Source organism: Tinamus guttatus, unplaced genomic scaffold (genome assembly GCF_059628265.1).
Source record: "Tinamus guttatus ecotype Peru unplaced genomic scaffold, ASM5962826v1 Tinamus_guttatus_pri_ptg000060l, whole genome shotgun sequence".
Classification (NCBI taxonomy): Eukaryota; Metazoa; Chordata; class Aves; order Tinamiformes; family Tinamidae; genus Tinamus; species Tinamus guttatus.
Window position 1 is genome coordinate 406,679 of NW_028288594.1, and position 25,594 is coordinate 432,272.

A 25,594-nucleotide genomic window follows, 5' to 3' on the forward strand; every position below is an offset into this window, starting at 1 on the left:
GTACTTTTGGTCCACAGTCTTAAGTTGTCAGTCTGCAGGACTAGTACTATGTAATCAAACAAGTGAGAATATTTAAAATACTAAGAAAGGTTCTTTAGATGAGCCTGACTTCAGTGTTTTTTGTTTTGTTTCCAAGTTTGATGGAAAGTTTCTTAAGTCTTAAAAATTCAACCTGTACCAGAAATTTCAGCCCTTTTGTTTCCAACTACTGAAAAGATGATTTCAAAAACAAATAAGCAAACACCCAAATGACCCAACCAAAACAAACACAGTAACAAGGCTGTAGTTTACAAAAAAGCAATTAATTAATAATCAAACAATCAATTTAAGTCAAAAATCTATCTCTTAGGCTCAGAAAAAGCAAAATCTGACCACAGCCTTCTTCCTTTAAACTGATTGCTATGGTAGGAAGGAGGCTGGAAATCAACCCCATGATTTGTTTGTAAAAATGAAAGAAGCAGCACCAGCAACTTTCTACCCTGAAACGACTGAAGTGAGACAGAGAAGGGTCAGGACAGCTCACAGGTGCTTATATAACATTTATTTATAAATCAAGTCTTACCTTTTAATGCACCAATTCAAAAAGAAAAAAAATACTTAGTATTAAATATTAATTTCATTAATTCAGGTCCAATTATCAGTAAGTTTGTAACTACAGACAAGTTTTTATTCACATGTATTACCCACTACCAGAGCCTGAGGCTTATCTATATATAAACAGTGAAACTTCGAAGATAGGCATGCATTTCCATAAGTGGTTTGAATAATTCAATTTATAGGACCTTTCAGAGATTAACTACCAAGGTTAGTCAATGTAATACGGAAAGTTTGGTTTAGAAACATTGTCTACTTTTCAGAAATAGATAAACTGTTATAAACTGGGAGTTTCAGAAGTCTAACAGCAAATTTACACCAGGTTAGTGTTTCAGCAAAATAATTTCCTTGCAAAGTCTAAGTCAGCTGTATTAAAAGTTACATAAATCCAAGAATGTGCTTGTAATTTACATATAAAAAGTGACAATGCAAGATTTGACTTTCCTTGATCTTAACACATTATCAAAGTCCACACTTTAATCCGTATATTCTTCCCTCAGCTATTATTTAAACTGACAGATGCTTTTATACTTTGAAGACTTGCATTAAATCGTTCTCAAATCTGCCCCTGCCACCTGTGTTGGCCACCTACGCAGGTATGCGGGTTGCGGCTTCCTCTTCAGCATCAGCTCTGTTGGCATTTATTTCTGCCAATGTTCGACCAAATCGAGTCCACTCATCACTGCGAGGAACGGCAATTTGCTGTTGGCAAAGATAATGTTACTTGTACCTATTGATAAATACAAACTCAGCACATTTTTAGCAGCAAATTCACAGGTAATGCTCAGAAGAGGCACTCATTAAAGTTGAGCTTTATTTAATATACCTTCTAAAGTAGCCTAAAGGTCAAAAGTGCCAACTAATAGAATGGGAGAGTCCTGTATCAAAGCATGGATACAAGCACTATCATGAGTTCATTGGTACACTTGTAAATTCGAGAGATGGGCTCCATCTGGTAAGGAAATAGCAGTGAAATGTCCCCAGTATTTTTAACGATGGCACCAGCTTCCCAGCGGGAACTAGGCCAAGACGGCTTCAGTTCAAAAATGTTTTGTTTGACATTTCTCATACTATGGTTACAATTCACAGTTACAAAGAGGACAAAAAAAAATCTCTTTGATTGTTTCACCTTATTTTACCAGCCTTAATTTTTATTTATTTATTTATTTTTTAAAACACATGGACTACATGGCTGCCATGTTGTCAGCATGACTGCCAAAAAGTTAGGCTAAAATACTTGAAACAAAAAGGAAAGATTAATATGAATTTAGAATTAATCCTTGAAGAAAACTATAGCTTTATTCCTTAGAGGGAAAAAAGAACAGTTAAAAATAAGTTGCAAGTGAAGAGTAAAAGGCAAACTGGAATGTTCTGTAATGTACTTTGCATGTTATATGGTATACATACCTCTCCCACATCATATATAACTATCTGTCCCTCCGAATCACCGACAGCGATCTCTCTCCCCGAATGGGTCCATCTCACACGGTTCAAGGCAGGATTGCCCTCCACAGAAATGCTTGCGGTTGGCACCTGCAAGCATTTAAAACACATTTCCATTTAAAACACATGGCTAAGCCCGTGGGAGGGTTTCCTGGCTCTTGATAGCAAAGCGCGCCCAGTCCCCGAGCTTGGTACAAGGGCAAGTGCCCCGCGCTCAAGCTCAGGCTGGGTAAGCAGATCCTACAAGGCTCCGAGCAGCCAAGTGCCGCCGGCAGCGCCAGGGCTGGGCTGCGGGACAGAGGACTTCTGCCTCCTGGCAGGGCTGCGGGGAGGAGGCGCCGCGAAGTTTCAGCGTGTGGTGGCCACGCGTCAGGGAGACGCAGGAGCAGCAGCCCTGCGGTCACCGAGGAAGATGGTGACAGGCCAGGGATAAGTCAGCTCTTCTTTGTGTTTTATTACTTATTTTTACTTTTTTGTTTTAAAAAAGAAGTTGGGACTTTATACTATGAGCAAATTTATACCTACACTAACTTTTAAAAGTTTAAAATACATTACAGTTTTGCCAAAGTACTCATAAGCCAAACAAGAACAGTGGCACACAGCAAACAAGATTGCTCCCAATGTTAAGCTGTAGAGTGCCAAGGCCAAACTGGCAGAGATCTGAAAGCACTTGCACATTGTGGATCAGTGTTTCACTGACAGGGATTTTGTGCTCCTACAGGTATGGCAATAATTTAATTGACGTTCATTATGAGAACAGAGTAATATATATTATTCTACTGGAATAACCACCTACTGGAGCTACAGAATATTAAAGACAACCAAACCTACAAACAATTCCTCCTCCTTGCAAAAAACTCCACCTAAACGCTCTGGTAAAACCTCAGTGCCTTCCTCAAACTGCACGAAGCCCATCCCCAGCCGCATGCCGCCGACCGGCCTCTGCCTCGGCCTCACCTCCGTGTCGTTGTTGAGGTTCCACAGGTCGAGCCTGCCCATCCCGTCCACGCATGCAAACAAGGCCGGGTGAGTCGGAGACCACATCACATCATAAACATAGTCTGAGTTGTCTTCGAACGAGTAGAGAGGCTTATTATTCTGTGAAAAAACACAGTATTCTGCACTGCAAATTCTAGAACTAACAAGCAAGGCAAAACACAGAGGTGTTAGCTGTGTTAGCTAAAGCTGATACACATTTTGACTTTTTACCTCTGAAAAAAGTGGCCAAAATTAACTAATTATCAGACATAACTTCCTAAGCATGTAGCCTTTTTGTTGCCTGCCATCAGGAAGCCAATACCATCACAAGAGACTATAAACTTAATGCATTTGAAGTGCCAGGAATCAAGCCAGTGCGGAGTGAGTGACAGCCCACATGGTTACCGGCAGACTAACTCCGCTCCCTCCGCTCTGCGTTCCTCGGCACGGCCCAGTGACAGCAAAAGTGGCAGTGCTGGCAATGCCAACAATACGTATTTCTATAGCAGGTCCCTACGTGGAGTTTGATTGACATGAGTTTTGGTGCCTATCCACTGGTCCTCCACAAAATCATAGCAAAACATTTGCTTTATGCAGACTATGAGGTAACTGGCCCTGCAGAATAGCATTTGAAGATTTTACTGATTTTAGAACATGATTTGGCCTTGCTCACACGAATAGCTGAAAACGGGTTGTAAGAATGAACAGAATGGATCAGAAACCCACACATGATGCATAGACAGAAAGCGTCTGCACGTGGTTTGCTACAGTTTTGTGCCTCATCTGTCTCTTCCTTGTAGGAGACCAGAACAAACACTGTGGGTGAAGGAGGCTGGTGCAAGGCCCTGCAGAACGGCGACTGCCCCTCGGTTCGCTGCTCTTACATTACAGCACCACCTTGTGTCAAGCACTGTGAAGAGAAGCACCGAACTATTTCAGTTACCTTAGTTGTCCAAAGCTTCACTGTCCAGTCAAAAGAAGAGGTGACAAAAAGGTGCGAGAAGTCTACAGGCCCAACTGCTGCGTGGCAGTGGATCCCTGTGATTGGTCCCTGGTGTCCTTCAAACATCTCGCTGATTCCAGCTTTGCTGTTTTAGAATATACAATTAAGGTTAATTTCTCTGAAAACCATACATCTGATTTATTTTAATGCAATCACGAAAACATTTTGCTGCTTTCTACAGATGTTACCCCATGCAAAAGGCTTTATCACAGCAGGCATGTGGAAGGCAAGGTTTGAATGTGGACCTGAACTTCAGCATCCCTTTTCTGTTATCCTCAAGTGTCAAAACACACCACAGGGAGCAGTCCCACCTAGCAGGGACATGCTTAACTACACAGTTCTTCAGGCTCAATTCATACAAATAACGGAATGCACTCCTCAGAAACGAAGAAGAAACTCCCCCAGGTTTAACAGAAGTTCCATGAGCCTTGCTGAGACAAAGTTCAGACAGAAAGTTCAGACAGAAAACTGTAACAAGATATCCCCAACAGTCCTCTATCCGGAAGGCTGAAAAGGAAGAGGAAGGCTGGGGGGGGGGGGGGGAAGATGAGCAAGATGTTACACAAAAATGATACAATTTTGGCTATTTTGAAACCAAAGAACTGTGCAGCAAGGTTGATGTGTATTTGAGATGAAATCTGAACGTTCAATTATATTTAAGAAAGCAATTGATAAGATACAGCCGGACAATTTCAAAATAGATTGAACAGCAGGAGAAAGGCTGGCCAATTGAGCATCTGTGCGTGATGTTACTGTACAATTATTACAGCCCTGATACCAAGTTTGGAATGTTCTGCTACAATTCAAATGAATAAAACCTAAGCGAGCTGAGGTTGGCCTCATTGCTGCAAACAATTCTTAGCAGCATAGCCAGCATAGGAGCAACTCAATATTCTAACTCTTTCTGGTTTAAATGAAACTATTGCTCAGGAAAGAGTGCGTACTGGAGTTTACACACAGTTATTTTCAACTGCTTCAAGACCACAGCCTAATCGTGCACTATGAATACACTAGGCAGTGTACAGCACACAGGGACTCATCCCTTCACTATTTTTATCCCTTGGAGAAATTAAGGTTTAATTCACCTGCCATGGCGGCACGCGGTGTACACGGAGCCCTCCTCGCTGCCAACAACAAAGTTGTTGACGTCTCCAACAGGGAAGGACATGCACGTAACCGCCACAGCCTTGGACTGCTTGTGAACAAGCTCCATGCTATCCTGCAGCGATAACAGTACAAATTTTTAAAAAGGTAAGTTTCTGATATTAACATTTACACCAAGTCATTTAGAATTTACTTGTCTAGAGTTTGGCAGGAATAAGAAAGTTCTTTCTTCCTTTGGGGGCAAACACAATTTTAAGAAAATTAACAAAACATATAAAAGGATTGCCAGAGAGTAATGGATTACGCAGGAAGAAAAAATATTTTATAACTTGGTCATAAAGCTACTGTAACTGTATACTCCATGTATTGTGAAGATGTAAAACAATCTAAACAGCATGAAAAAATAAAATCCTTATCTGGAATACATACTACATATACGCAAGATTATACCTGTGGCTGGGAAAGCATGTCCAGACTCCAAGAGCATATCTTCCCATCAGTTGAGATACTAATCAGATTATGAGCATTCTGGGTCCCAACGACATTTACGCAGTATACAGGGTGCTGAGAAATACAAAATATTATCAGAAAAAGAAATTTCCAAGCAATAAATTCTGGTATAGTTAATATATTGTAAAATATACAATGTTTCCTAAGGCATGAAAGATCAATCACAGTACAGTATGAAGAATCCTCCCCTACAAAACTGATGCTTGTCTCATTTAAAAACTGGTTCCTCAGCAATAGCATTGGAAAAATATGGACATAAACATTTAAGCACCATCAATCAAGTGCACTGGACAGGGTTTCCTAGAGGTTAAATACATCTCAACAGGGAAAACAGTTCTTGCAGATATTTCACCCCCTACCGTGTGAGCAGCAGCTGAAAGCGGAGTTCTCTGCACTGGGGTTCTCTTATTGCTGCGATTATCCCATAGCACAATCTGGCCCGAGTACGTGCCACCAACCACCAGGTTAGGATGAAATTTTGCAAATGTGGCTGACATCACTGCTGACTGAAAGGGAAAAGAAAAACCTTTATCATTCAGCAATGCTATGTTTCAAACTAAAGAAAACATGACTGATTTTAAGTTTTCTGCTTAGATTTATTCAATATGGTATTTCACTATCTAGTTACACAAGGATTCACAAACCCTCGAAATGAAACCCCAGCAGTTTTAGTTTCAACTTGTATTGATAAATAAAGTTGGGGGAAATAAAGTTTCCCTTTCTACTTCCGTACATATAAATAAAGATACAGAGAAGTGTATATACACACACGCACATATACATTTATTGCTGCTAGCACAGTGCACTAGCACAAGAAGATCCACCAATTTTAATAATGTTTTGCTACATTCTGAGGTCATTACTTAGGGAATCTGACAACACCACATTAATTTTGACTGAACTATGCGATTTCCCAGATATTATTTTCATAATAACAGTCATAATTCTACCCCAGGCTTGGTGCAGCAGGAAAGATTTGCATCACTATCTTCACAAGACCTCCATCCTCCATCCACCTGTTTCATTTGAACAATATGTTCCTAGTTTTCATCTCCTCAGGCCACCTTCAATTCATTCTGTAAACTAACTTCAAGCAGTATACAGTTTCCATCAGTCCCTTCACATAAAAACCCTCTTTGTGGGTCCACTATTATAGAGGAGTGTTTCTGTTGAAGTCTCCAGCTATCAACATCTGTTTGCAAAATACACGTGGTTAAAATGAACGCCAGCCCAACGAAACCGTTATGCTGACAAGTATAACGAAGGCACTTGTCCAACTTCATCAACATAAAACTTTTAGCATGCAGAGACTGAAATAAATGTTCCATACCTGGCAGTGAAAGACATACTCTGGGGTAGTTTTCTTGTACTTCATGTTCCATACAAGGGCTACGCCATCAGGCTCATGAGGCGCATCTTCGTTGTTGTTGTAGGAGGCTACAAGTAATTCTGGGTACTGAAAAATAAGTGAAAAGGTTCAAAGCAAGTACGATGAGCAGCGAACAGTCTAGACAATCCCAGAACCTAACTGATATAAAACTTAGCTTGTAAAACATGATTAACTTATATGCCACCTTTTGTTCTATTTGTCCTAGTAACTTGTTTGTAAATGTAAAGGCCACTACATTTAAGTGTGCTTTGTATTTTAAAGCTAGTAACTACAATATAACCCATAAACAGTAACAAATACGCTAAAGACTTTTTCTGAATATTACAGGGATTTGCTACTTTAAGAAGATTAATGGTTCTATTTAAGAACCACAGAGCATGTAAGACCTATTCTATGTAACACTTAGCAATCAATAGTATCTACAGAAGAATTACCTAAGCAGAACTAGAAAAATTTACAGAGACGACTAGTTCATGTAGCACAAGCATTGTTTACCTGAGATGACCAGTCCAAACAACTGACAACGCGATGCTTCGACCAACGTTCATCAAAAAACTGCCTATTTAAGGACAGTTTGGCTCCTGCTTGAATCTCTCTGTAAAGCAGGTAGAAAATATTAATCTTAGATCACCTTTCAGTTACAAGTTTTGCACGTTCTCAGAAAAGCAATCAGTGCTTCCACGTTACCCTTCTTTGTCTTCTAAGTCTCTTCCACTATAGTCAAAGAAAATGTTAATCTGCTCAGAAAGGGCTCTTTCAACAATCCTTGTGGAGTGGTCGAAGAAACTTAAGAATTCTTCAGAATGCAAAATTTGTTGTTTTTCCTCTTCTGTAAGTTCATGAGGGGCAACTGCAAGACAGTTACATATAGATTTTCTATAACACATTCTCACAAGCCGTTTGTGAAAAGTCAAATTAATGTCAATTTAATTGAAAGAAAAGTTAAAAATTGCTATATGCCTTTCGTCACAGCACAGTAAGAAGGTTCTGAATTGAACTGTACCTTCCTCCTCCTCCTCTTTTTTTAATGTTTTTTCTTCCTCAGGTTCAATTGATGGCTTTGGAACAACCACATCATCTTCATCTTCCTCATCTAAGGAGAAACAGGACAGTCAGGCTGTCAAAAGTTTTTATTTATTTATTTATTTATTTTTTAAGAGGAACAGTGACATTTTATATGAAACTCAAGTAAGTTGATATAAACATGTATCATTTATCTTAAAATGACTGTACTTGTTAAAACTTGGTCTCCAAGAAGACTAACATTGTCTTGAACCAACAAATCTTCAGGACAATATACCTGAATTTAGCACTCGCACTAAACTGTGTAGCTGTATAAACTGAAATAAAGCATATGGGAAACTGTAAAGAAGCCAAAGCGGAAATCTTCCTTAGAAGCATTAATAATTCCACAAAAAAAAAAACATGCAGTCGATGCATGTTCTGTGTAACATTCTGACACATTAATGCTGTAGAATAAAGAAAAATCAAATGTCTAAAATAGTCTACAGAGCAGCTGCTTACTTGTGATCCGAAACCATCAGAGTCTAATGGGTCTTCATATGGCATGAAGATGGCTTACATTAGCTTTCAGGTTGCTATTCTGTGGCAAATTTTGCTAAAGATAATAGCAGGCAAATTACATTTTTTCTGTCATTCTAAATGCAAGTCTCATTATCTGTATCATGTTTGGCAAAGAGAACTTTACAGCAAAATGTGTTTTCCCTAATTACAAAGAATAACATAAAATGTTAATGTTCAGGAATACTGACAAGGCTTACTGCACTTTTCCTATTTCTACATTTTACTCCTTCAACACTGCGAACCAGAAAATAACTTTAAATTACTTTGTGTTGTGGAATATGCATTCCCTGGCTTTTCTTCATCTGCTTTCTGGAAGAAGCCTCTGAAAATACTGTTTTTATTGGCTAAACAGCTCTGTCACCTGTCTGCAAGGGGCCGGCGCCTGCTGCAGCCTCATCTATTCAGCGGGGAGCAGGCGCCTGGGACAGCCTTCTCCCTGAGCCACCTTCAGAGTTACCTAAGGGCAACCCAAACGCTCCCCCCGCGCAGAAAGAGGGTGGCCAGGACGGGAAGCAGCTGCCCAGCCCCGGTCCCAGCAGCCAGGCCAGCTGAGCGGCCGCGCGAGCAGATGGCGGCGCTGGGAGCGCGTCGCGGAGAGGTGGCCGCGGGCCGGCTCCCGGCTCCGCGTTTTTCTGCCTCGCTGCTTCCAATCACGGCTCTCCCCAAAGGCAGGTCTGCGCAATTACCCGCACGCCAGGAGGTCCCCGCGCAGGCCCCGGCCCTGCAAACAAAATACAGCTTGTAGGCCGTGCCAGCTGCCAAACCACACACATAGTGATGGGCTTAAAGAGGGCTGAAAATCTTCCTAACTCCGTAGTGTAGGCAATAAAAATATAACTGTACCTGCAGGAAAGAAAGCTTTAAATGACACTGTATAATGCACACAATAATACAAACTCCAACTTAATCAAAATGATAATGACGTATGCCAATCCTACATTACTTGAAATTGAGCGATTTTTACGTTCTGACAAGTTTACAGAACTAGGATAAATGGCATGAATGATTTCAATATATGCTCATACTTTTGAACCAAATGGTGAAGGTTAAAATCTTTCCTTTCAAGGGCCTCAATCAGCCACAAAGGAAAACAGTAATCACTGTCTTTTCAGCCAGCCCAACCGCATTTGTCAGCCCTTTCTCCGTCAATGCAGCCAGAGCAATCAACCTGCCAAACATTCAGAATGGAAAAACAATCTGAAAATACAGGGTATAATGCACCTGCCAGTGAAAATGGCCATTTCAAGAAAAGCTAGTGATCTCAGTGACCCTGCTGAGGAGGCGGTGGTGCAAAGGGGAAAGAACGCGTAAAAGAATTCTTAGCGATCTGCACTCTCTTGCACACTGACACTTCCTTACAAAGCATGCCAATTACAGCTTTTGTGCTACTTAAAAAAAAAAAAAAAAAAAAAAAAAAGGCTTTTTTGGGCAAAATAATCACGCAGAGAAACAGAAAGACACTGTTCCTTTTTAGATGGATTCACGTGTACAGTGGACCAGTAACCTGAAAAATGCAACTTGTAGCCATTCTCAAGCCACTGAAATCCTAATGGCAAATCACTATATGTGTGAACATTGATAAATTAAAAAAAAGTAATACGAGTTAACAGGCAGGATTTGGGCACAACAAATTACAAAAGAACATATGCACGCGACAGCCGCTTGGATAAAACCCCCCTCTTGCTCCATCTCTCTCTCCCACCCAATCACCCAAGCAGATGTAAACAATTCCCGAAACAGAGAAGTTGGGTTTTGAGTCATCCCAAATCCATTGTCCTAGCTCTGAATGCCCCCAAATCAGAAATTTCAGCTTCCCACCCCCAAGTTAGCCATACTACACTGATTTTAAGCACCATTTTCAGTGACAGGAGTCAAACTCTTGTCAGATGCAGATGGTCAACCCTTTGGCGCTAAGTGACCTTCTAATCTACATATTTTATTCAAAATATCATATAGTTGATTGCTTCTGTTTTTTCATGTTTGAGACATAAATGGCATATATTATACAGAGATATAGATTCCTTCATAGTACTTTCCCTGCACGCGGCCAACTGATATTAGTGTATTTAAAGGAAGGACAGAGCATTTAGTTTAGTTTCCTCCAAGTATCCAACATGAAACTGAACTTGTCATCTCACTACAATTTATCTGTACCTATGTAAATCTAAAACCTTTTCTCTAAAGTAAGCACAGGCGTAAGCAAAACTGACTTTCTCATTAAGAAATCTGAAGGAAAAATTAAAAAATAATAGCTGGAAAAGCACACGAATTTTTGATATCACTATCTCAGATTGCTTTCTCAGAGAACTTTACAGTCTAAAAAGACAGCAAGAAGCTGTAAGACAGTTTGGAGGTCAGATTTTTTTTTTTTTTTTTTTAATTACTACTACTTCTCATTTACCCTGATGTTACTTAATAACAGTTCAAGTGGTGGCATTTGCAGGGAGCTGTCAATAATATGCATGCAAGCAAACTGGGACAACAGACATTTCATTTCTGAAGAGAGTTTCAAACATGGAGTCAGAAATCCACATGATGTAGCATTGTGCTGCATTTATTTAAAGGCAGGTATATGAAAGCTAGCTGAACTTCAAAAATCTCCAAAGCCCAGTCAGTCTCACTTCACGCCCCTCCTTACTCATTATTGACTTTATCTACCGTGTTCTTGCCACTTCAACTGACAGGATACAAAATCCAATTGCTCATTTAATAGACTGCTGCTAAGACTTAGGAGAGCCTTGAAGATGGAAAACAGGACTATGTCGCATCAACATATGGATGAATATTCATTAAAGGATACTAAGTGATTAACTCCACGCTTTTTTTATGACAGGGGAACAAGGAATCTAAGGTTATAAACTGAGCAGCAAAGACGACAAAAATAGCAGTTACTTTAGAAGTGACAAGTTTCTTGTCAATGAATGCTAAAACAGGTTTAATGAAGCATTGAATTGTTACTTTGAGTTAACATCAAAATTGTGATGTATTTTGGCGAGACGGAAAGAAAAGCAGTGCTGTAAATTAGGCTGCACCCAGCAATAACACTACAGAGTGAAGTCCCAGTCGCCTGGGTAATCTGTTGCTGCAGAGTAGGTTAATCAAAGTTAAATCATCTGTGAAATGGGTGGCTTTTGTTAAGTTCAATGTGTCTTCATATCAAGTCTTCCCATCTATATTTCGCTGTACATTTAAAGCACGCACAGGAATGCACATGAATATAATGTTTCGCTATAATACTTAAAAAAAAATTATAAAAACACTGTATTCATTGTAGCAGCATCCAGAGGCCCAGTCCTATACACCAAGTTGCTGTATTCTACAAACAGAGGCAAAAAGCCAAAATACGTTTAATATTTATTTTACAACACATTCTCAAAGAGTGGAGCTAGTGCCTGGAGTTAGCTGTAATTCACATAGGTACTGTATTGTACAGCAGCACTGGACATAGTTATTTCATTAACGTAGGAAAAGTCTTAATTATGACAGTCTTCAGGCAAAGCTGTGTTCACCTATATGTCTATCTTTGTGTTAGCCACCTTAAAGGCTCCTAACATCTGCACTGGTGATGGTAATTTCTTCCTATGCAATTTTCAAAAATATGTTATCAAGTTACCAAGGAGGAAATCAGACAGTTCAGCAGAAAGCAGTATAGTAAGAACTGCAGATTCTTCTCCTGCAGAAAGGCAAAAATCAGCACCAATATCAGAGTACTCTGCATCAGTGGTGGCCAACATGGAGCACGCAGAATATCCGGACAGATTCTAGATTTCACGCACGAATTCTGAGGTTATAATAAAACAATATATTACTGCTTAAACAAAGTTATGCAAGTTGTGAGAACTGTTGGCACACTAAATGCCTACAGCAACACGGTGGTGTCACTTTTCAAAATCAGGAGCTGGGCATCGTATGAGAGAGAGACAAGGCCACCTAGTATTTTCACTACAGGTGTTTCAAGGGGAAAGAAAAGAAAAGTGAAAAGAAGTCATAATTCTTGTGACCGCACTTTTAGGTCACAGCAAAACGAAGCTGACAGTGCCAACAACACTGAAGTACTCTTAATTCTGCTCTCAGGCTGCATGCAAACTGGCCCTACTCTCTTGTCTTTGGACCAGGGACAAGCACAGGTCCAAAACAGCTGCACCCAAGAAGCCTCTGGTCTTCACTGAAGTTTCCTCATATTTGGTATTGTCTAGGCTGCTGCAACACGCACAGCCATCCAAACTTAAACTTAATCCACCGACCTGCTCTCATCAAAGGCAAATGGAATTTCCTCGGTTTAGATTTCTCAACAGCTGAATGCAGCCTCTCAGTCAACCTTCACGACGACTGACCTTCACATCTTAAAAATCAGAACTCTTCAGGTAAAAGCTGCTCGTTATTTACCTGCTTGTTGTACTTAATCTAAAAGGGATAACTTCGAAAGCAAACGTCAGGTTTAGGAGGTGGATCTCCAATACATAACGGTCACATCATTGGTATTTCTGCAAAGATTTCTATGGCAAGTAGGGAACAATTTTGGTTTAAAACTAAACTTTATCATACTTCCTAGCTCTACTCCCCAAAAGATTAGTTTTATCTTGACTTTGTTTTCCAATTTTCCAATATACAGCCTTCAAATAACCTGCCTGGGCTTTCTTAAACATCATAAAGGCAAAATACAACCCACTTATTCGTGAGCTCTCAGCTCCTTAAGCAACTCAATGTGTCTAATCTGCATGTTTACTATGGGTAAAAAAACACAAGTATTGCTAAAAGAATGTTAAACAAGATGCAGAATGACAATAACATTCTTGAGCAAAAGCTATATGAACTTAATGACAGAATTTGTATCAGTCATCTCTCAAATGAACCTTCATTCTATCTTATTAAATTTTAAAACCATAAAGTGTTGGTTCCAATTCACAAAGTCAATATTACTGTAGTTGAAGGAAGAACTTCAGTAATAAGTTACTCATTCACCTTCCTTTGGTTGAGTCATAACAGGTGTTTGCGTCTCCTTTGTGTAAGTAACAATTTCTCGAGGAGGAAAATCAACTTGGGTAATTTTGGCCATTCCAAGCTTAACAGGCCCACGTCTAAATAAAATGAACAGAAACATCAGAAAAAATATTTAATTTTAGAAAAGATTTCATATTCAGTCTAGAACAATAAATGCATCATCACATGAAACAACATAGTCTAGTAAAAATTAAATCCCATGGAAATTAACCCCTTAAAAATTCACAGGACTATTATTTCTACTTAAAGTCAGTAGCTATTTATACATTTAAGACAAAAAGAGACGTGCAAATGCATACAAACATCTGGAATATAAGCAGAATTCTAAAGTTTTACTCCTTTGCTGTTGACCAGGGTACTGCTGCATACAGTGGCTATGAAACACCCTGTTTTCAGTGGAAGACACCTGCTCACACAAGTCACATTTGCAAGGTTAGGGTTCTAAGATTTCAACGCCTGAAAAACAGCTTAATTATTGTGAATGAAACAGCATTTCCTAGCCCATTTAACTGTGCTGCCCATCTTTTTATCTACCTCTAAGGTGCTATTTAGAACTCAGAACTACTGCGAGTCTCATCTGAAGTCGACACATGAAGTCAGTTATCGACGGTGCACAACCCCAGAGCATGACACTGGAAAACTCAATGCTTTCATTCTCCCCTGCCTTATGAAATATGATCTTATAAATGCAGATAGAGGCAGCACCACCTAACTACAGTACATAATGTACTTCCAAAAAACACATCATATTAATCAGAACCACCTCAGTCACTGGGATTTCCTATAAAAGGTAATTCCAGTAGGTATTGTGGCCAATACAGTACCTATTGAACAATTAAAAGCAATTTATCTATATAACATCTAGTTTCTCATTATCTACACTTCACCTAGCGTAAGAGGAAGGAAAAAAGGGGAAAGTCTTTTTTTAAAAGACTTTGGTGGGCTGAATCATAGCTATAATAGCATGTTACGGTTTTTAGCAAGACTTAATAACAATTTTTATAAGCATACTTGAAATATTAATGTGTATGTTATATTAAAGGACAGGAACCATTCTGTCTGTTTCAAACAAATAGTTCTTCTAAGCTTTATATGTTAAATTATTTTTAAAGTTTATCTGTCAATGAAAAACATTAACCATTGAGTTTTGTTATTAAAAATAAGCAGTTTTACATGTATTTAATAAAATTTCCTATTATGGACCAACAGCACTAAGTCTTGGGACACTGTGAACCTTCATTAGTCACAGAATATTCTCTTAGCAATTACTTGAAGTCTTAAGAAAAATAAACTCTAATACTCATTGCTTATCAATATATTTAAGAGGGAATATAATAAATCCATGCAATACCCCAGATCGGAATCAGAGTGGAGCTGAAGAACTGATGGATCAGTATCCCAATGCAGCGTCCTGATACCACAAGTTGAACAACCATGCAGCATTAGCAAAAAAGGCCAGAGATTAGTGAAGCAAATACACACTACGGAACACTAGAGTTATAGTAAGCTTACAGTTATTTCATTCTTTACAAAAAACCCAAAGCAACGTAACACCAGTTAAGGGAAATTCACCAAAAAGTCAGTGCAGTAATACATGCAGCAAATACAAGAGTTAAAAAACATGAAATACAGAACAATTAGAAAAGAATTAAATTATTTTAAGGATTGAAAGTTAAAGATTTGCCAACAAACACAGCCCTTACGAGAAGAAAATACAAATATTTTAGTTAATGACAGGAACTACTACAGACTTTAAGCTCTTTATTTAAGTCTATACAGATCTGGTCAAGTCATATGAAGACAGCTTTGTTAACATTACGCAGTCTTGCCCAGAGCATTAAATATGTGGAGGAAATTGTCATATTGGTAAAGGAAATGAGTCAACACATAAACCTTTTGGTATTGAAGCAAAAACACATTTCCACTGGGACACAGAACTGCTAGAATTTCCGAAATGTGACACTGCAGTAATTATGGGTTAAGCACTGCCTTGGGCTTGAAAGTGTCATCTGATTTAGAGACAACTCTGTTTAAGGTACTCAAATCTCTTAGATATAGTGGGCTTAATATTAATGACACATTTCAAACTACTGTGATATCTCATTGCAGTGACAAACATAAGGCATCCACTGTAAGTCACTTCTATATCAAAAGACATATGAAGTTAAGCCTAAATCTACTCTTTCTTCCTTCATTCTGAGCCTTCACTACAAAGTTTCCTTTAGTGCTACTGCCTACTATGACACTTAGGGGGAGTTGAGTTTTAAAGGTTTAACACAGATATATAGGAAAAAAATCAACAAGCAAACATATTTTTGTCTCATGTTGAAAATCATGATTTAAAAAGTATATTAGCATGTAAAACAAATTGAAAAATAAAGAATATACAATATCTTATGGTAAGACGACAAGAAAAGGCATATATTCCCTTCTATCATTTTAAGAATTCTAATGCGCAGAGTTCCTAAAGGTAACGCTGATCTCAAAAGTTTACAGGCAATGCCATAAAAACTCACTTGTACTCATGAATTATCCTGTTCTTGTCTGCACTGTCTACAATAACCAAATTGCAAAACTCTCCCTATCTTGTGTGTGCCAGGAAATAGACTGTCTTGTCATAAACCTAATTATTTTAAGCACTTTTTTTTTTTTAAAGGTTTCTGCTATTTTTCTTGGAGAAATAAACTTGAGCTTGGAGTTCAAACTGTTTACTGAGACTTCAGGTTGAGTATTGCTTGTACTGAGATTCAATACTGTTTCTCACACAAAACACTCCCCCTTCCTCCCCATACCAAGAGCCTTCACATTGCTTCTGCAAATGAAGATTTCTTATCTTCAGACAGCACTATGCTACATTACCACAACACTTGTCAACCATTTTTCTAACTTTTTCAATCACACTTGGGAGGGCTATAAATTAAAAGGCTCCAAGTTGTGTGTCCGGTATAAGATCTAGATCTGCCTGAGGTTGTTCTCCTGTTTTCAAATAATTCTTTTAACTTTCAACAGTTTCTTCAGTGGTATGAAAAACATGCTACATTAATCTTCAGCCTCCAGTTCTTACTCTTGACTGAGAAGAGAGAAGAAACAGTAAGAATGCAAAGGAACAGTATCATACTGGAAGACAAAACTGCTCACTGATGAAAATAAAGCAAGACAGCTGTAGGTAACAACAGAAGCAGAGTCTGAACATTGGTTTACTAATTACTAAATAAGTTAAGCTACTAAGAAAAAAAAAGATTAAACTCATAAAGGAGGTCATCTCTGTAATGCACAGTTCCAGCATGAACTATAGAGTGGCCACTGTAGTGTGATACCAAAGAACTGAAATAGAGTGATATAAAAGGGCAATACTGGAACAACTTGAACTTGCTGATGTTACCCACACTGACACAGAGCTCATACTGAGCTGCCAAGTATAACACTATAGAATTATTACACGGTACAACTTTTCCATCAATTTTCAGCTTCAAGTGGTTGTGTACATTAGGCATGCACATTTTTACTAACATAGGAGGACACAAACATCTGCTTACCATGGAAGGGTAAGCATTACCCTTCCCTCTTACCATTGGTCAGAGAATAAACAAGGAGAGTCTTGCTATCCGCAACATTATGTTGCCTTAAATCTAGCTATATGGTTATACCTGTTCTGCATTTTTAGGGCAGCTTTGTTTTTTAGGGGAAAAAAAAAGTCTCCATGTCTTGGAAATTATCAAGACCACCTATATTTAGTTCTAAGTCTTGCAAATGGCTGAAGCTATAGGAGTATAAAATATAGGCCTTCTCAAATCTTCATGGAAACAAATGTAGACAGAACAGCATTATGTTACTACACATGTGAAACGTACAACCAGCAAATGCTCATGAGGGGGAGATAAATTCAGTACTTGGCATCAATGTGGAGTCTGACTACACAGGTATGTGACCTATGCGTATTATCATATGGAAGTTATATATGAAAAGAAAAATCCTATTTATTTCTTGCTTTTACTCCTAGACAGTGAATTTAAACATAAAATGGCAATTTATTTGAGATTACTATTTAATTTTTCGTTACTGAATAGAAGAATAATGATATCGGTTCTTTACTTATGTGACAAATGAACTTCAACTGCACAGTGAAAAACTATATCCTCCAAACAGCGGTGTCAAAAAGAGTTTGTGTTTGCTGCCTGTCGTATTTTCCTGGTTCTAATTTCATGGCTGCTACTTGGAAACAAACAACTTGCAACTTTTGCTTAGACTTTTTTTGTTAAAATCTAGAATAATTGTAGACTGTGCAATTCATGTATAATGCATATATATATACACGTTACTCAACTTTTTTAAAAGACACGTGAAAGTGGTATACATATTTACTTTCTTCAACATGACGACTCATACAGGAACAAAAGAGAGAGAATATCTGTGCTTTAACCAGACTTCATCCATGAAGCATCTACAGTAAGTTTAAAGCATGAGTAATTAATGGCTGTGAAAACATAATTTATCAATGTTAACAGACAATTTGTTTACAGATTGTGCATGGGACATGACCAATGATGGAAACTCCCTTTGGAGGCAATGTTTCCCATCTTAGAACCCATAGATTTCCACTTTAAATTCCTGCTTTAACACAAATATTTAGCTGTCTTTAAAGCTGTAATTCTCAAACCATCATGCACACACACATAAAAAAAAGGCTCACAGGAACATAGCAAGTACCGGAGCTATTAGAAGAAGGAAAAATAGAAAGGAAGAAGGAAAAACAGAGAAAAATCCCGCAGCTGTACCAACATGCTGCTAGGTTTGTAGACGATATCACTACTACATGGAAAAAAGAAATAGTTAGTGATCCATATATACCCTCCTTTAAAAAGCTGGGAAAAGCCCCAAAGTGTTATTTTTCCAGTTGTTCTATTGTCCTTACACATTCATGTTTACAAAAACATTACCACAAGACATTCAGATTCATTTTACTTTAAACTTGCAAGTTTAAACAATCCTGTGTTAATGCTAGCAATTTCAAATTAGTAAATATAGCTGTATTTCAAATTAGAAAGCAAAGTGTTTGGATAAAATGATCACTGCTCACAGATTAATATTACTCTAACCTCACAGTTAAGTCATGATTGGTTCTTGTTTTAAGTCATGATCTTATAAAGATCTTGTAAAGTTTTTTTTTTTCCTTTTGATCTTATAAAGTTTTGCTCATTCAGAATACAAGTGTTAAACAAAGGAATAAGTCAAAGACAGTGACATACCTAGATCCAACAGCGCCATCCCCAGAGTCCTGGCTTCCAGCTTCGCTTGGCGTACTCACGGATTTGGAAGACGGAGAGGTAGGAGGAGGGACTAGATAGTGAAACAGACAGGTATCCGCTGTTACTACTCGGAGAGGTTGCACAGCTTAGGATGTTTCCAAATTAATTTAAAATGAAGTATTAAAAAAAAATCAATGGCAAACAAAAAAATACATGGATGAAAATGAACAGTAGAAAGAGAGGGGAAAAGACAATGTTAACATTTCATGCTGGATGTTCATGCAATTGCTTGGCATTTAGGCATCTATGGCGTACAAAAAAAAAAAAGACATGGAAAGACTTTTAAAAAAAAATGACTTGGAAAATATATTTGAAAAACTGAATTTCTCACAAATGGTGGCACCAACTTGCAAAAGAATTTTCACTAAATCATGTTGCTTAGAGAAATATAACTGTTCAACACGAGTTATCTTAAAAATATTTAACGGCTGATTTTGTTGCAAAACACAATCTCTGAAGTGTGAACCAAAAAAAGTGATTTTGGAGCATGCTACTATATTTGCCTTAGTTTGAGCCAAACATAAATCTTGTCTCATCTATCCAAAGCATCTGGTATTGAGCTTTGTTTTTCTTTTTACTAGACAAGCTGTCTACTACTATCTACTACTACTGTTTACTATCTAGTACTGCTATATGCAAATACAGCTTAAAAAGCAACATGTTTTTTGGAATTGACACAATATAAGGAATGAGATCATGCCATTTGAACACAGAACTATTCCAATATTTCTTTCAAATTTTCTTTTTTTTTTAAAAAAAAAAAAAAAAAACAAAGGTAACAAATTTAGGCTTAAGAATCAGGATGCGCCTCAAAGTTTGTCATATTTGTTTCACTTTTCAGTAACAGGTAAAACATTCAGCCAACCCATTCACTCTTTAATTGAACAATGTGAGATTAGGAACTTATTTTGTCACCATTTAAAAAAAGTCACTTTATCTAGAAATAATGGCAAAAAATCAAACTAGAAATAAACTTGTAATAATATACATGGTCAAGACATAAATAATAAATTAGGGCATTAGAGATAAATATTTTTGAATTTGGCTTTGTGATGGCACTATCCTTTAATCCCACCCATTCTAAATATTTAGCAAAATGTGAAAGCAATTAACAACCTCTGAGGGTTTTTAAGGCTTCTAAAGTACCCGTCAGCGGGTCTAAAATATAAGCATAGCAATCAAAAACTTAATTACATTGCATCATAAATATAAGAGAATAAATAAATGAAATCAAGGCTATTTTAGTTTTGTATAACTCCAGAAAAGAATGACACTATACAAATGCAAGATATTCCTGTAACGCACACAAGAGTTACAGCAGTTTTAAAATGAAAAAGCCCATACAAATGAATTCAATCTTTGCAGATTTTTGAGAAGAGCAACATTAACAACAAAACATTCCTAATTCTCAAATTTCTTCCTACAAAACACCAAGTTTTCCCACATAAAACTGCTGGTCAAACTCCCTTGAGCTTTCCATTATAAAAAAATAGTGTAACAGAAAAAATACTGTAACAAAAAGAACAACGTGAAAGACAATGAAGGTAAAACAAAACACACACAGACACAAACAGAATAAGCTTTACTGCCACCCAAAACTTCATGGAAGACAATTAAACACAAGCTCAGTTTCTTTAGCAAAAACTCCTCAAGCTTTCTACAACATTTTACTCAAAGCAAATCATTAAACTATAACAACTTTATCTATTTCCACACTCTTCGGTTAGCAACTTAATAAGTTAATCTAATAATTAAAAAAAAAAAAAGATCATGGGCACTAAGGAATACACTGCTTCAAGAGCCGAGGTAGAATTCATGTCCAGTTAAGTGGCTTAGTATTTGATGCTACATTGCCCTCTTGTGGAGGGAGCTGTTTTTAAGGAATTTTTCCCATTAGCACAGTGATACCTTTTTAATGCTTAAGTCTTAAGAAAAGATAAAGCATAATTCTACCTACTGCAATAGAGGATGAAATTATACTGAATTCTCAGAAGTTATTTTGTCTCACTAACTTATACCTTTTTAATATAAAAAGGTATCAAAAATACACACTCTTCCTACTACTCTGACTATACTTAATAGTACTACACTGCCATCTTCTATAAGAAAGGCACCTTTCTTTGGCACTCTACTTGGATATCTTTCGTCGGGATGCAGACAGCAGACCAAGCTTGCACCTCAGCACTTGCTCCTGAGGAAGCAGGTAGGACATTTTAGCTTAGTTTGAGATCTGGATCAGGTCTGGGTACCCTGCACTGTAACAGAAGGAGCTGAGAATCCGTGTGCACAGCCAGGTGTGGTTAAGGAGCAGCTCCCTGGAACAAAATGAACTGCTTCAGCTGCTCTAATGGAAAGTGCTTTAATGGTATTATTCCAGGCTCAGCTTTTAAACACTTCAGGGCTGTCCAAAAGCAATTATAAAGACGCAGACCTTGCCAATAAGAAATGATTCTCTTCCTGTTATTTGCCAGCACAGTTGAAATAAATCCTCATCATCATTACATCACTCTGAAAAGTAAGTTTTAACACTTGCTTGAATTTCAAACCTGGAGGAAAATAAAGTATTGCCCTCTCTGCAATTTTCCACAGAGACGCAGTTAAATAAAGGCAAAGAACAACAACCGATATACTATACCAATACACCCACCCAGAAACAACGAAGACATGAATTATCTTCCTACACAGTTAAGTTTTATATTTAGCCTTACTATTACTTCAAAGTCCATCATGTATTTGAGATGAGGAGTATTAGGGAGTAAATATGCAGAAATGACACAAGTCAATTCGACATGAAAATACAAGAATTTAGATGTGACATTATGAAACAGAGAGGAAATACAGAAGGATAATAAAGAGGGAAAATAGGTTTAAAAAATACATCATATTTGTCTATTTCAAATAAACATGCTAAACCATCTATTAAGTACAAAACATATCTTTTACAAGTATTATGCTGAGATTTTACTGAGACACGTCATTGAATATTACAACAGAGACAACCATGCAGGACAAAGTAGTACAAAAAGCAGACAAGCATACCCAAAAAATAGCAGCCAGGGAATTTAAGATACTTATATAAATATCACAGTCCTAACAAGCAAATAGGGAGGGAAAATGTCTATTTTATAAATTAATGCTACTATTCTTACCAATAGGAGAGTCAGGTGTTAACCCCATACTCTGAAGTAATGCTTCAGCTTCTCTCCTCTTCTTTTCAAGATCAGATTCTTCTTGTACAGGAAGAGCTTCTTTCTTCTGATCAGTCTAAAATAAATAAATAAATTAGGGCATTTACATGGTATTAAGAACTGTTTACTTTCATTTCTGACACGTCAATAGGTTTTCTGTGCTATTGAAACATTTTAGACAATTAGCATACAGATTAGATAATTAAGTCTAGTAATTCTGATGATCCTTTCTGTAGATAAGGTAAACAATGGCCAGGAATCACTAAATTTGGAAGCTTTTGTACTGTCTTCAATAACAATGGCATGTACAACGTGCAAAAATGTCTTCCCATTTGTCGAAATGACTGACATAAAATCAAGAACACTTTTTTATTTTTCCCCCCCTATATTAATGCTAGCCACTGTAAAAATATTAAGATGCTAGGCTGGATATAGTTTAGTAATTAAGAATAAATATATATACGAATAGGGATCATTATCATCTCTGATCATTTTAGCTATTTTTTTCCAAACAAAAACACCAAAGGGCTGGGAGAAAGCTTTCTTCAGACCCTCAGGATTCACAAACAAATATAAGACCTTAAAAGAAAAAACCCTGAAACTATGCAGTAACTGCTTAACATCCAAAAGTTTGAAATGAATTTAATGATTTTAAGTTGTTTTATTTTTTGCTAAATTTCACACAACAAAAGAGCAAAGTCACATTCCCATCCTCTTTGAAAGATGTTGAGCACTTCTCCAAATTTTCACACCTATTCCAATTTCAGAAATATAATTAATAATTTAAGGTATTCCCTTAAGCTCAAATCACTGTCAAGTGAACATTTGTGTAAATGTAAATTAATTATATAAATACAAGGCTTTAAAAGAAGCAGCAAAAACTAGACCAGTCTATTCTATAACAATGTCACAATTAAAGACCGATTACTCTTTGTATGACCGCATGTTATGCTTCTAGTCTACTGTACAAATCCTTAAAAACAGAAACAAACAGACAAACACTTCCAGACTCTGAAGCAAGTTACCAACTGATTAGGCACTGTATCGCACGTGGAACCTCAAATACAGACAATATGTTGTTCATAAGATATTTCCCTCGCCTTTCTCTCTCTGTCATGTTGCTGGCAGCTGCCCAGTCTTGAGTCACATGCTAAATCAGGAGTCCTACAAGATCATATTCAAAATATAAGAATGTCAAGGAAAATGCCGAACAGACAAAATGCTTCGGCAGCTTTTATTTATGATATGTAGTCTGCTTTCAGCAGAGAAGTGGCTAGACAACTCTGACATACGTAACCAAGGAAAAAAAAAATCCAGAAGACTGTAAACAAACTGACTTAATACATATTTAGCATGTATTGCAAGTGCTGCTCCAATTTTAAAATTCAGGTTAAAGAACAGAAAATAAAGTTAGCAGTGTAACAGACACTTAGACTTTTAACAGGGGCATCCCGAGAACCACATTTCAGAAATGTGTTCTCTAAATAATACCATCACAAAGGACAGCTTTTGGGTAGTACTACGGTTGCTTCTCCTAGTGGTTTGATTAACGATGTACCATGCACACATGTATAAATATTGGATTTAGGAAAACACAAGAGTGGATTTTCTTTTGGTTTGTTTATTTTACTATAGCTTACTGTATTGATAACTCTTTTCTTTAGAGACATTTGTTCTTCAATGGAAGCTGCTATATTTGTACCAGCAACAGACCATTAAATAGACTCTCCTTAAATAACATGTAACAAATGACTTTAAGTAAACCTACCTTTAAATTTTAGACAAGTAACATATGAAAATGAGCAAATTTCAAGCAAAAAAATCTTACTTCTTTTTTCTTTCTTTCTTCCTCTTTTCTTTTTTTCTCCTCCCTGATTTGAGCCAATCGCTGCTTCTTGCGCTCCAACTCCGCCTTCAGCTCACTTTTGTCAGACATGATTGAAACACTGATCAAACCAGAAAACATTGCATGGTTATTTGCATTTTTTAAATATAGTAACTTTTCTTTAAGTAAGCAGTCATTAGTGTATGTGTACTAGTGTACAAAACCTAGAACAGTGAAAACTCTTAAAATCATAATTACAAATCAAATCCCTTTCCACATTTCCCTCACATAACACAATCTATTGAAAAGATTGCTTTAAAGCAAGGAACTGCAGTATGGTGATAGCATCCATTCCCAGTGCACTTCTGAGGCTATTTTAAAGAATAGTTTTGAGAGAAATATGTCGAGCACCAAAGATGGTGCTCTCTGATCTTGCAATAGGATTCTGCACAGCTAGAGAGCCAAGTACAAAACTGATGGACAAGGAAATGCAAGAAAAGTATTTCTGCATCATCAACATTTACTTTTCATTTTAATATCTTAAATATCAGTATGCTGTAAGTTAGTAGTATGTAGGCTATATATTCTAACACAAAGAACTGTAGGATTCAAAATATGAATTTAAGAAAAGATTTAGTAGGATTAATGGAATTTGCGAAGCACAGTAGGATCAAACATCACAGCAAAAAAAAAAAAAAAAAAACCATAGATGTTCACTTTTAAAGAGGTTTCTGTACGCTGTCAACTAAGATACTGTATTTTTATGACCAAAAAAATGCACAAAAATGTTTTTCTACATAACTAACCCCACAAAGTACAGATACAAAAGTCATCAATAACAAAACTAAAAAAAAAAGAAAAAAAATCTATTTCACAACTTTACAGATATTTAAAATACATGTATGAAAAACTGCATAAATGGGCCAGATGAGTAAAAAGTTAACTCTTTTGCTGCTAAGCAAATGCAAGCATCCTCAGTATAAAAGATGCAAAAGCAACTCTGCAATAACTGAGGGATCTACAGATGCTTTTACAACAAGCTTACGAACGAGGACATCAATTGTTAGTAATACGCTATTTGCTGCATGAAAATTTACACCTGCATATACTTGCCAAGAACTGAAAAGGAAAGCAAATTCAAAGTGTAGCAAGCCCCGCAAGCTACCCCCCTATATGTATCGGGACGCTTTTCATCTATTTTGACTTACATTTAGGTACTACTAATTCAAAATTTAAAACCCGCTGCCGGCGCCCCGGCATTTTATGGCCGCTTTTCTGCTCGGCCCCGCGCGGCCCCAGGACCGCTGCTGTCACGCAAGATGGAGTTCCTACCGGCCCAGGGCAGCCCGCGCCACCGCCGCGCCCGGCCCCGCCGCCCACGGCAGCAGCGCCCAGGGGCAGCTCCCCGGCCCGGCCGGCGCCATCCCAGCCCGCGGAACTCCCGGGAGCTCCGGCTGCCGCCCCCGCCTCACGGCGCCCCCCCGGCCCCAGCCGCCCCCCGCAGGCCTTGCCGTATCCCCCCGCCCCCACGCCGCGGAGCGGCCGCGGCGCCGCGCGCACCTGGGAGCGGCCGCGCCTAACCGCCCCTCGCGCCGCTTCCGCCGCTCCACAAAGGCGGCAGCGGCTGACAGGGAGGAGTCGACGGCGGCCGTCGAGGACCAAAGCTGC

At 37.9% G+C, this 25,594-nt stretch overlaps 1 protein-coding gene across 2 annotated transcripts; it reads right to left on the minus strand.

Annotated features, from left to right (window-relative positions):
• Positions 1–524: 524 nt before the first annotated feature.
• DYNC1I2 (dynein cytoplasmic 1 intermediate chain 2) lies at positions 525–25,594 on the minus strand. Of its 2 annotated transcripts, XM_088519437.1 has the most exons (17): positions 25,487–25,594; positions 23,930–24,047; positions 22,063–22,177; positions 18,854–18,944; positions 14,959–15,018; positions 13,569–13,684; positions 8,026–8,115; positions 7,710–7,872; positions 7,518–7,617; positions 6,963–7,088; positions 5,992–6,138; positions 5,573–5,686; positions 5,104–5,237; positions 3,959–4,103; positions 2,995–3,135; positions 2,002–2,127; positions 525–1,296 (listed from the first exon to the last, which is right to left on the minus strand). In XM_088519437.1, the coding sequence occupies exons 2-17, from the start codon at positions 24,035–24,037 to the stop codon at positions 1,183–1,185; spliced, it is 1,890 nt and encodes a 629-aa protein (XP_088375563.1). In that variant the 5' UTR covers positions 24,038–24,047; positions 25,487–25,594; the 3' UTR covers positions 525–1,182. The 2 variants fall into 2 exon arrangements, with proteins under 2 accessions (XP_088375563.1, XP_088375562.1); XM_088519436.1 differs by lacking the exon at positions 14,959–15,018 and having other exon boundaries at positions 25,487–25,570.